Source organism: Prionailurus viverrinus, chromosome A1 (genome assembly GCF_022837055.1).
Source record: "Prionailurus viverrinus isolate Anna chromosome A1, UM_Priviv_1.0, whole genome shotgun sequence".
In the NCBI taxonomy this organism is placed as follows: domain Eukaryota; kingdom Metazoa; phylum Chordata; class Mammalia; order Carnivora; family Felidae; genus Prionailurus; species Prionailurus viverrinus.
In genome coordinates this window covers 67,933,993-67,947,036 of record NC_062561.1, presented here as the reverse complement: position 1 = coordinate 67,947,036, position 13,044 = coordinate 67,933,993, and the positions used below count along the sequence as shown (strand labels likewise).

The following is a 13,044-nucleotide window of genomic DNA, read 5'->3' as shown; positions in this document are numbered from 1 at the left end:
TACTAACTGACATCTGACAATGAATATAATATTTTATTGGGTATTTTGGGGAAGAACCATCTCAAGAGTTCAAGTACAGCAGTGAAGCTAAAGAAAAGCAAGAAGTCATTTTAAACGACCGTAACAATATGCCATGGCCTTAACGTTTCTGCTAAAAGGGAGATTTAAAAAAGCAAATAATAAAGTAGAAAATAGGTAGGAGGTGTAAGTTTCTGCAAATATTCTTGCAGTACTAGGGAAGAATCAATATTTTTTAAGACATGCTTTATCTAAGACAATAATTGAAATTTTTTTTTTTTTAATTTTTTTTTTTTTTTTTTTTCAACGTTAATTTATTTTTGGGACAGAGAGAGACAGAGCATGAACGGGGGAGGGGCAGAGTGAGAGGGAGACACAGAATGGGAAACAGACTCCAGGCTCTGAGCCATCAGCCCAGAGCCTGACGCGGGGCTCAAACTCACGGACCGCGAGATCGTGACCTGGCTGAAGTCGGACGCTTAACCGACTGCGCCACCCAGGCGCCCCTGAAATTTTTTTAATTACCACGCTGCAGCAGAGCTCAAACCACCAGAAGAGTGTGGACTCAGTAATGACATGGTCATTTAGTATATGGTCTCCAGTGAAAATTAACTGGTACAAATTGCTGTGCCGATTACCTACCACCTCCCAAGGTGAGCTAATTGCTAAAATGAAAAAACCTACCTAACAGAAATTTCACATAGTTAAGAAAATTCTATTAACATATCAAGTCTGTTTTTTAAAAGTCTTAATTTTCAGAGATATAAAAACTGTATTTCTACAGATCCTACATGTGTGATTGTACCCTATTTTCAAAAAAAAATCTTTATATACATTATTCTCACCAATCTTCACAAAAAATCCTTTTAGGTGGCACAGTGAAAACTGCTAGGAATATGCAGGTAACTTGTTTAAGTCTATATTTACTTACATAACTTAACCAATAATCATAGGATTATCAAGTGGCAAAGCCAAGATTAAAAACTTTGGTTTCCTGTTATTCCAGAGGGTTAATAATACCAGTAATAAAAGTGTGAGTTTACAAAAAAGCATTAAGAAAAATACTGCCAAACCAAAATCTAATTATGTTCTGTTTACAAAGTAAATTACAGGAGTGGGATGATCATTCTTCTGGTGAGAACTTTATCTTACCAAAAACATAGAAAAAAATAAAAAAACCCACCTCATTACCCTACAGGTTAACTTGTCACTCTTAACCATCCCAAATAAAGGTGAGAATGTATAATTTAAGAGAGGATTCCAAAAAGTCAGTGTCAGAAAGTCCTGCACAAAAGCATATAGAAAATCCTTTAAGCCCTCACTTAGAACCTATTTATTGTGGCCATCTCGTTTCTCTCAGTCCCAATAGATTAAAAGCTGCAGAGAGTAGAAACTATAGACAAACATAAGTGAGCAACAGGATGTCCAGCCTAAGGGAGTGAGGAAGTTTGACCAACACAGAAGAGGCAACGGACTACAGGAACCCCCAAGGGCCTCAAAGTAAAAGAACTATACTTCTGATCTCAAGTCATCAAGAAAATTAAACCGTCTTTAGTGAAATCTTTTAGGGGGGGTAAAAAACTATATAATACAGTGAGAAAAGCTTTCTGTCAAAATTATCTTGACTTGGGGCGCCTGGGTGGCTCTATCAGTTGGGCGTCCGACTTCAGCTCAGGTCATGATCTCACAGTCTGTGGGTTCGAGCCCCGCATCGGGCTCTGTGCTGACAGCCTGGAGCCTGCTTCAGATTTTGTGTCTCCCTCTCTCTCTCTGCCCCTCCCCTGCTTTCGCTCTGTCTCTCTCAAAAATAAATAAAGGTTAAAAAAAAAAATCTTAAAAAAAAAAATTATCTTGACTTATTCTTGATACTTACAGTAGAAAATGTAGTTATCTGGAAAATTCTCTTGTGTTAGATACATATGCATTTAAGTGTTGTGTATTTATTTTATTAATCTATTTCACCCAAAGTCCTGCAAATATTTTTAAATGTTTTCTTTCAACATTAAATAATGTTTATTTTAAATGTTATCCAAATGCTATTAACTAGAAATAACTAGGATGGCCACTGAGGGTTTTGGTTCCAAGATACAAACCTACTGCAGCATGAAACTGAGATAAAGCATCAGCTAGTTGTCCAGCTGCAAGTAATTTCTTGCCCAATTCAAGATGTTTCTCAACATCTGCATTTACTCCACATTCAGCACCTAAAAACAACAACAAAAATCAGTTAACTCTCCATGACCAAGATTCAGTTCTGAATAAAATGTTAAAAATACAGTTATCTCCCTCAAGCATTTGCCCAGATAAGAGTCACAGAAGCCAAAGACATAGCTTTAGCTATAGAAAAGGTAACTTAATAAAGCACAGTGCTTCATTTAAAGCATATAAGCCACCCAAAAATACACCCTGGTCATATCAAAAGAATGTAACTGTCTCCAAAATATAAGGGAAACTGCATAACCCAGTAGTAAAAATACATCGAACAACAAAGTCAGAATTCCTTTGTTAAACTAGAATCTCATTTTAATGGGTATTATCACCAAGTCCACTCTAATATTCAAGTACTAATTAAGCATCTACAATGCATCAGGCACTATTCTAGGTATTTGGGATAAGTGAGCAAAACACACACACACACACACACACACACACACACACACACACACACACACCTCTGCCACTCACGGCACCTGACATTATGAAGGGAGAAGGCAGACACGAGAAATACATACACTACACAGTATGTTAGGTGAGAAGTACCACGGAAAAAGTCAAGCCACATGAGGGCACCAGAAGTGCTGGTGCTTCCAGTATTAAAGAGCATGGTCAAGGGTGGGCCTCATGGAGAAGCTGACATCTGAGCAAAGACAAAGGAAAGGAAGGAAATCACCAGGCAGATATGTAGAAAAAGAACTTTCTAAGAGGAACCAGTTAGTGCAAGGGCCCTAAGTCAGGAGAATCCCAGCTTATGTTTCAGAAACAGCAGGGAGACCAGGATGGCTACCCCAGAGCCAACAAGGAAAACAGTACTAGACGATGAGGTCAAGAAGCAGAGGGCCATGTACAGCTTTGGGTAAAATGGGGAGCTCGTGAGGAACTGTGAGTAAAATAACCTCCTCTGACTGACTAGGCCAGTTATCAATGTGCTACCTCTCTCCTCTGAATTCATCTTTCAGTACCTGGCTTTAAAAATGGACTGGAGTTTTTAAGCATTTCTTCTTTATACTGAGTACAATATTACACTCTGTCAAGTAAAAGGTACTGAAGGGGCACTGCAGGAAAGACACCTTCAGGGTCTTGTTGCTATCTTTATTTTGTTCTGGTTCCTACTGCACGGTACCTATGGGGAGGATACCCAGTGGCTCCCAGTCCTAGCCATATGCCCCTGGGTCCAGTCCCTCAGCAACCTGGTAGCCTTGACCAGGCACTACCTCCCAATGAGGACACCATGAAGTCCAGGTTTTATGCACACACACAGCACCCTGACTCCCCCCCCACACACACACACACACACAGGCCAACCAACCCGGGTTCAACTACACTTAAGAGGGTTATTTCCTGCTTGCCCAGCTACAGTGGACCAGCTCTAATCTCAGCAACTCAACAAACTTTTCTACCAGCAACTTAAGGTTGTACCTCTACCTTCTCTAATAAGATCTTAAACCCAAGACTTTAGTAGTTCACCCCTCTAAGTTGGCCCTTCTTTGGGGACCATCTGTTAGCCCCAGAGTATCCTTTAGAGCTCCCTTTACATATTTATAGTTATTCTCCTATCATAGCATAACAATTCTTTATATTAAACTTCCCTCTTTTAAATTACTCTGTGGTCTCTGTCTCCTGAATGGATCCAGATTTATATACAGTTGGCACTGGGGAATGGTCCTAGCAGACCCACAAAGACAGGATTTAAGCACAAGTTTGGTCATATCCTTGAGCTTGAATGTAGTGATGAACTCGTTGTCAATGAGAAATAAGATGTCAGTAATCCACAGCAGGTATTAGAATCATAATTAATCAAGATACCATTTGTGGTTGACAGTAATCCCATGCTAACTAGAAAACCGAGACTGTTGTTGAACTTGACCCCAATAATAGTAGTGATGAAGGTAAGGACTGTGGTTCGGGGGGATTCTTCTGAGTGCATTAGAGCACTTTCAGAGACAAAGAAAGAAGCAGCTCAGCCCGAGCCCTCAGCTCAAGTCTCTTTCTGCGAGCTTCCATGTCAGCCCTAAAACAATTTCTTATTTTTGTAGCCACACAGCCGATTGAGCTGAAAATCAAAAACAAAATTGAATGTAACGTGTGTAGAAGGGTGCATATGGAAACTAAGAAGCCAAAGCATTTCTCATTTATGGTGAGCATGAGGTTCCACTATTCAGATACTTAGAATGATGCTAAAATAGACACTGCCCAAAAAAAATTCAGAACAATCATCACTTGGGAAGGTGGGAGAAACGACAGACTGGGAAAGGGCAGATGAGAACCTTCTGGGGTGATAATGTTGTAATCTTGATAGAGGTTTGGGTACACAGGGAGGTGCAGTTATCAAAACTCAGCAAATAGACACTTAAAATATGGACATTTTATTATACATAAATTTTACCCCCCAAAAAGCTGTTGATGATATGCATGTTAAAGTGTTTAGGGAAATCTGCACGGATATTATGAAATATATATATTTATGTTTGTGTATTTATTTTGAGTGGGGGAAGAGACAGAAAGAGAGGGAGAGATAATCCCAAGCAAGCTCCACACTGTCAGCGCAGAGCCCCACACAGGGCTCAATCTCACAAACCATGAGATCATGACCTGAGCCAAAATCAAGAGTCAGACGATTAACCAACTGAGCTACCCAGGTGCCCCTTGAAATATATTTTTTTGAAAAGAATTAATGGGTAGAGAAATGCCCAGATAAATATGTGTTAAAACCAAGTATGATAATTATATTAATGGCAGAATCGAGATGATGGATATAGGCACACACATTACAAAATTCTTTCAACTTTATGAAATGTTTTAATAATACAATTTTCGGAAAATATACAATATAGTGTTGTAGTGGGGGAATACACGCAGGGTGCTGTAAGGACACAAGTTAGGGCACCTAACACCTATAGTTAAATAAAATTTAAAATTTGGGGTGACTGGGTGGCTTGGTGGGTTGACTGTCCAACTCTTAATTTCAACTAAGGTCATGATCCCAGGGTCATGGGATGGAGTCCTGTGTCAGGCTCTGTGCTGAGCATGGAGGCTGCTTAAGATTCTTAAGATTCATTCATTTCTCTCTCTCTCTCTCTCTCCCTCCCTCCCTCTCCTCCTCTCCCCTGCTCTTTCTCTCAAAAATAAATTTTTTAAAAAATGAAAACAATTTCAATTTCTCAGTCATTAGTCACAGTTTAAGTGCTGGAAAGCTACTGGCTAGTCCAGGAAACAGTGCACATAATATTGAACACTTCCCATCATCATAGAAAGTTCTACTGGATGGCACTGAGGGGGGTTTTACTGAAGTATCACCCGAAACCCAAAGGAAAAATGGGGACAATACCGCCTGCATGAAAAAGCCTTAAGAGGGAAAAAAAACCAACACTCCAAACACAAAGAACATCATATTTAAATGCCCAGACGGAAGAGAATTAATGAGGCTTTCAGAGAAATTAAAGTCCTGCATTTCAGCTCTCTCTCCTCTCCATCATGATTTAATTATTCTGGAGTGGGTCACTTTAAGTGCTAGGTGAGTCTCATAAATAGCCAGCACGGAAGAGGGAAATTATAAGGTATCCTGTTACAACAACCCAGGTAACTTGACAGCGAGGCGATCGAGTGTGGAGTAGGTGTGTGGAGGAGAAGCCATGAAAAAAAAGAAGAGTAGATTGCTCAGAGGAATAGAAGAGAGAAAGACAACTACACATGACTTGCGGTGACTGGCTGGATGTGGAGGGCGGGTGAAGAAAGACCAGGAATGCAGGGTCCAGGATATCCACAACAATGTGGGCAACTATGTGAGCCTGCCACTTTAGCCATCAAAAGCAACTGAATTCTTTATTTCATCTAACATAGCAAAGAGCTGAAAGAAATGCACTCTATCTTGCTATTTTCCCTACTAAACAAAGTACCTTTTTCAGCTTCCAGCGTTCCTAGTTTCTGTGCAGTGTCTTATTACCTTGGCTGCCTGATGGACCCCTCCACACAAGGAAGACAAGGAAGGGGAGGGAGGGAAGGAGAAAACCTTAACTTGATGGCCTCAAAAACTTAGGATCCTGTGAACCCTGTTTGTTTGGGGCAACAATGTGAAGACGGCTACCCTATTTAAGAGTGTGTGAGTAACATGTAGAGAAATTAGTTGGGAGTTTTCAATGGGCTGGGAAAGCACTGTTTTTCCCTTTATTTTTTTTTAATGTTTATTTCTTTATTTTGAGAAAGAGAGAGAGAGAGAGAATGAGCAGGGGGAAGGGCAGAGAGAGAGGGAGGGAGCATTCCAAGCAGGCTCCAGGCCTCAAGCACCGTAAGATCCCATGAACCATGAGATCGTGACCCGAGGCAAAATCAAGAGTTGGATGCCTAACTGACTGAGCCCCCCAGGTGATGTGGGAAACAAAGGCAGAAGGAAACAGCAGATAAAATTAAATTTCCTTATAACCTGCAACCCATTAACAACTACCTGAGGCTAGAGTTTCTCCAGGAACTCCCTACTGTCTTAATGCTAATGCTTTGCTAGAGGAAAAACCACCTTAGCTTGACAATAGCTAGGCCTCCAGTATCCTGTGAGTCTTCTTTAGCAGATGAAAATCTCTTTGGAAACTTCCTCTTGACATTACCTCCCACCAAATCCCAACTCTATAAGCAGTCTCTCCACAGGGTCCCAGAGCAGCTCTTCCTGCCCATGGGTCTTATCCCCGTGCTTTAATAAAATCGCTTTTGCACCAAAGATGTCTTCAAGAATTCTTTCTTGGCTGTCGGCTCCAGACCCCACAAACCCCACTATCATCCCAAAACCTCATCACCAGGCACCCCTATTTTTCCCTTTAAAAATGAGAATTTCCCTGTAAATTCACTATGCAGTAACGATTCAGAAACCAGTTACGTTCTGACAGTGAGGGTCACCTGTAGTTCCACCTAATTCCATACCATATCCAAAAATAACCTGCTTTTCATAATGAAGACTACGGAAACCAAGGTATTTCATTAAACAAATGTTACTGAATATACACTATGTGTTAAACTGTGGCCATAACAGAGATGAACAGGGTGGTCTTCCTCAAAGAGGCAATGAGGAGAATCCCTCAGGCTTTAGTCATTTATGAGAATGCCCTAGCGGGCAGGGTTCCCATCAGTGACTCTGGAGAAAGGCTGTTTTTGAACATTACACTGGCATCTCTGCCACATATTGAAGTATTTACAGAATATATAATATGAAGAACAGCACTGACTTCAAAATAATCTTGAAAGGAAAATGAAAGTATAAGTGAAATAAGATTGGCCATATGTTGATAAATTCTGAAGCTGGCTCACAATACTATTCCCTCTACTTTGGTATATTTTTAAGATTTTCCCAGGGGCGCCTGGGTGGCGCAGTCGGTTAAGCGTCCGACTTCAGCCAGGTCACGATCTCGCGGTCCGTGGGTTCGAGCCCCGCGTCAGGCTCTGGGCTGATGGCCCAGAGCCTGGAGCCTGTTTCGGATTCTGTCTCCCTCTCTCTCTGCCCCTCCCCTGTTCATGCTCTGTCTCTCTCTGTCCCAAAAATAAATAAAACGTTGAAAAAAAAATTTTTTTTTTTAAAAAGATTTTCCCAAATCAAGTTTTTAAAAAATTTAAATCCTTTCAATAAAGAGAAAACTGGCTTATAAAAATCTCTTACACTGGGGCCCCTGGATGGCTCAGTCGGTTAAGCATCCGACTTTGGCTCAGGTCATGATCTCATGGTTCATGAGTTCAAGCCCCACATTGGGCTCTCTGCTGACAGCTCAGAGCCTGGAACCTGCTTCAGATTCTGTCTCTGTCTCTCTGCCCCTCCCCTGCTCGTGCGCTCTCTCCTTCTTTCTCTCTCTCTCAAATATAAAATAAAACATTAAAAAAAAATCTCTTATATCAAAAATGTTTTGAAGTAAGTGGACCACAGGGACTAGCACATGAGCCTACCTCCCAACATACTCAAATTTACAGAAGCTATTTAAAGAATAAATGCATAACCTTGCTGGGGGTGAGGGGGGAATTTTTATTTAAAGAAGAAGGCCATCAGAGAAACAGAAATCTTAGGGGGAAAATGTAGAAAGGACAGAATAGGGTTAGTGGGCAAAATCACATACAAACACCATTCCGGGGAATGTGTGCCATGGAGGCAGATGCAGTCCTTTATGCTCCAAACTCCAATACAAGGAAAAGGAAGGGACCCTTGGATTTCCCAGCCTCCAGACAATTGGCCTTCTCCCACAAACTGCTCTCACACTGGCAATGAGCAATTCTAAAATTTACAAAGATAATCATAAAATCAATCTTTAAGAAACTAATACCAAGTAAGAGAATTTAGGGGAAATAATTAGTGGAACAAATAATAAAAAAATTCTAAAAATGAATATAATGGCCATTCTTACAAATTCAAAAGGATGCAGCATTCATAACACACAGAACAGACCAACTATTTATTCATTTATTGCTGTAGCAGTGGAGAAAAAGATAAAATCATTTCTAAGCGCCATAACAAACTGCCAGAGGAAAGGAGGAGTACTTAATACAAAGGGGTCAAATAAGTCTTCCCTAAGAAGATAATGTTTGAGTTAAAACACAAAGGGGTGTGGGGATAGGGAGGATCCTGAATGACAAGTGCCTCCAGAATGCCAAAATATGTCCAGACAAGGAGTACAAAACAAGTGCAAAGGGCTTAGATAGGACCAAGCTCACCTTCGAGGAATCGAAAGGAGGCTCCAGCATGTTAGGAAGGATAGAGGACAGGTGCCTGAGTGGCTCAGTCAAACTTCGGACTCTTGGTTTCGGCTCAGGTCATGATCTCATTGTTCCTGAGATAGAGCCCATTCAGCTCAGGTTATGATCTCACGGTTCCTGAGATAGAGCCCCATGTAGGGTGGAGCCTGTTTGGGATTTTCTCTCTCCCTCTCTCTCTGACCCTCTCCTGCTCATGCACAAGCACATGTGTGCTCTCTCTCTCTCTCAAAATAAATATTTAAAAATAATAAAATTAAAAAAAAAAAAGGATAGAGGATGCAGGCAACATAGATCACAATGGGCCTTTCAGGCCAAGTTATGAAACTTACATTTTATTCTAAGTACAAAGACACATCATTAGAAGGGTCTTACTAAGGAACTCACTACCTGATTTACATTTTAAAAAGACCCCTGCTGGCTGCAGTGTGGAAAAGAGATTAGAGGCAGACAAGAATGTGAAGAAGTGTGGTGGGTAGCAAGCTGCATTATAGTATATACACTCTGATTTCATTTATGCTTAAAATATATATATAACATATATTCCTAGATTAACTTTTTCCAGTAAAAATGTACTCATGTACTAATACAGTACAAACTTAATAAACTGAGAAAGATGTTCCTGATTGAATAATCACTTGCAACTGAAAACTCTTGTAAAGAATATTTGCAAACACTATATACATATAATATTTTACAACGAAGCAGCCAATTAAGTCAGGAAAGAAAAGCAAAATAACCCTGCCTCCTTTCTCAGAGGACTGTGCAGCTGGGGAGATTCCAACAGGACAGAGAATGTTAGATCTCATTGTCTTCCTACCCCTGGACCTTTCCCCCAAGCACTTCAATAAAATGGTTTCATTCCTCCCACCCCCAAAAACAACAACAACAACAACACCCTGCCTCACTTGTTTAAGTGTAGTTCAAAGGGACAGCATTATAATCAGATACTGCAGAGAATATAGGTGATATAGATCCTAAAATTTAAAACAATCCTTATCTTTTACAGATTCCAAAATATTTATGAATGAAATGAGAGCATGTATGATAGGTTTAAAAATAATCCATGGGTATAGATGCAATAAGATCAATCATGAGTTGGTAACTGTTAAAGCTAGGAGATGGGTACCTAGGGGTTCATATACCATTCCCCACTTTTGTAAATGTGTGCAATTTTCCACAATAACATTTTATATTAAATCTCTTTAAGGGATTAGGGGTGGAATATTAAAACAGTTAAAGATAGCTCATTTTCATTTTTTAAAAGATAATTTCTAATATAAGCTATCCATCCATAAACATTTATAGTGCCTAGTGTAAAATACAAAAATTTGTGCATCGCTCATGAAGGGAGAAATGTGTGTACAGAAGCCATGGTAAATTAAAGTAGAGAATGACTAAGAATCAAATAAGAATGGTGAAAGCACTGTGTGTGAACTCTGGAACAATCCAGCCCATTACAGGAGGCTCAAGTAATTACAGGAGCATGTCGATGGGATTCTGTGTATTCTCAAAATGCAGGGGGTATGAAGGGGGTAGTCTTCAAAATAGTATGAAGGTTTCATTTAAAACATTTTCCTGATACATTTTCTCAAAGGGAGGATCAGATCAATGTACTCAATACAAGATTCCAGACTGCCTGAGGAGGGAAGAAATTTGGGCATGAGATAAACTATTAGTGAAAATGTTTTCCTTATCCAACTATGAAAATGTTTAACAGGAAAGATGTAACACAAAAGGAATTAAGAACCTACTATGGGCTGGATACTTTCAGTGTCATAATTTCACTTAATTTTCACAACAACCCTAGAAGATAAACATGTTTCATACTCTTACAGCTCAGAAAACTGAGGTTTAAAGAAGTTACCCATGCTGCTAGAAGACTCACAGTATCTGTCAAAACAAGATTCAATTCCAAAGCCCAACTTTCTTTTCAGCATAGGCCATGATCCTTTTCCCTATCTAATCTAGGCTAGGTGTCCCGCAGTTACTAAGCCCTGTACGCTTCATTCACTCGACCCATCATTTAATATGACATTTTAGCACAATGGTTTCCAACCTCCAAGGCTGATTTGAACCTAGGTCTAGTGAGAAGCAAGGAATGCATCTGCCAAGTTCTTTGAACTATTCCATCAAGTCATTTTGGGTCAGACATTCCTCACTGAGTCATTGTGGTTTCCTGCTTTCACAGTGGTTGGAAGGAACAGAATTCAACACCCAACTGACTCTCCACCACCTCCCCACAGTGCCCTTAGAAGAACCCTCCTTGGCTACCCTCGCAGGTGTGCCATAACTACAACCAGGAACCAGGGACCACCATCAACTGCCAGATCAACCTGGAGCTCTCTGACTCCTACTTCTACCTACTTCTGCCTCCATGCCTTACTACTTTGACCTCAATGGTGTGGCTTTGAAGAACTTTGTCAGATATTTTCTTCTCCAATCTCAAGAGAGGAAACATGCTAAGATGCTGAGGAAGCTGCAGAACCAACCAGGTGACCAAATCTCAAATCTTTCAGGATATCAAGAAACTAAACCATGGTAAGTGAGAGAGCTGGCTGAAGGCAATAGAGTGTGCAAGTGTTACCTTGGAAAAACGCATAAATCTGTCACTACTGAATGCACAATACTGCACAAACTGGTCACTGACAAAAATGACCGCTACTTATGTGACTTCACTGACATTTATTACCTGAATGAGCAGGTGAAATCCATCAAAACATGGGGGCCCCAGAATTGGTATGGCAGAGTATCTCTTTGATAAGCACATCCTGGGAGACAAGTAACAATGGCAGCTAAGCCTTAGGCTGGCTTCACATAGTCATGAGGTTGACTTCCCTGGTCACCAAAGATAAGCATGCACGCTGAGGTTACCTTTAACTTTTCTGTAAACTATACCAACACTTCCACTTAAGTTATTTCATTTGTACTGTTCCCTCAGATAAATTTAATTTGGTATATACCCTCCAAAAAAGTTATGCCTTACTCTCACCCCAAAAGTTAAGTTACTCTTCAAACTAAATTTCTCTCACCTTCTAGGATTACAAGAGGTATCCAGCATTTCTCTGTCCCTTCTAAATGAAACTCAGATCTTTATTACGTTACAATTTTGTCCAATATAATTTCTATTTAATGTGATAAGTAAATACCACCTCCTCTACAAGAATTTTCTGTGGCCCTCTCCAATCATCCAGAAAGAATGATTATGCCTTCAGTGCACCTTGGTCACGTCTCCCTAACAGACCCTGCCACAGCATAAAGGTTGTTGCATAGGCGCCTTTCTCCCTGCAAGAGGTGGTGTGCCTTCTAACTGGGATCTTCTCGCACCTTCTTCCAAATCCAGCCCCCCATGCTGCTGCCAAAGTGATCCCTCAAAAACGCACTCCTAATAAAAAGGATGCGGTATTTTCACATCGCTGGCTAAGTTCAATCTAAACCCTTTCAGAACTGGGGTGTCTGGGTGGCTCAGTCAGTTAAGCAGCTGACTCTTGATCCCAGGGTCATGAGTTCAAGCCCCATGTTGAGCTCCACACTGGGCATGAAGCTTACTTAATTAAAAAAAGAAAAGAAAAGAAAAACTTTTAAAAAACAAAAATAAAAATAAACCCCTTCAGCTCTGAAGGCAAACAAGACCCTTCGTGATCAGATCCCATGATGTGTGTCCAGTCTCATCATGACCACTCCTCCACCTCTTACTTTACACTCCTGTATCAGCATGAACTGGTTGTACTTCCCTGAAGAGACTCTGTTCTCATGCCACATCCCTTTGCACTTGCTGTTCCATGAAAAGGACTTTCCCACTTGCCCCCTGGGATATTTCTACCCCAACAGGATTCCGTCCTCACATGCTGGCTCCTTTGTGAGACCTCCCCTAACTACTGCAGTGAGAGGGTCGGTGGGAGAAAGCCCCTTCTGTGCTCCTATGACATCTCCACACTCAAAAGTACATGAGTTTAAGTTGCAATACCACTGTCTCAATTACTGACCTTCACAGTTTGCTGGCCTCTCACAACCCCTGAGAACCCAACCCAGGTAAAAAGCAAGTTTGAGAAAAGAAACCATCTTTTCTTCTTTATATCACTTAATCCAGTA

The 13,044-nt window shown here is 40.6% G+C and overlaps 1 protein-coding gene across 1 annotated transcript in view; it reads right to left on the bottom strand.

Moving 5' to 3' along the window:
• The window catches only part of DNAJC3 (DnaJ heat shock protein family (Hsp40) member C3), an 89,642-nt gene that overhangs the window by 68,862 nt on the left and 7,736 nt on the right, over positions 1-13,044 (bottom strand). The window contains exon 2 of the mRNA XM_047859385.1: positions 2,112-2,222. Coding sequence (XP_047715341.1) covers positions 2,112-2,222 — 111 coding nt within the window. The remainder of the gene's footprint in view (positions 1-2,111; positions 2,223-13,044) is intronic.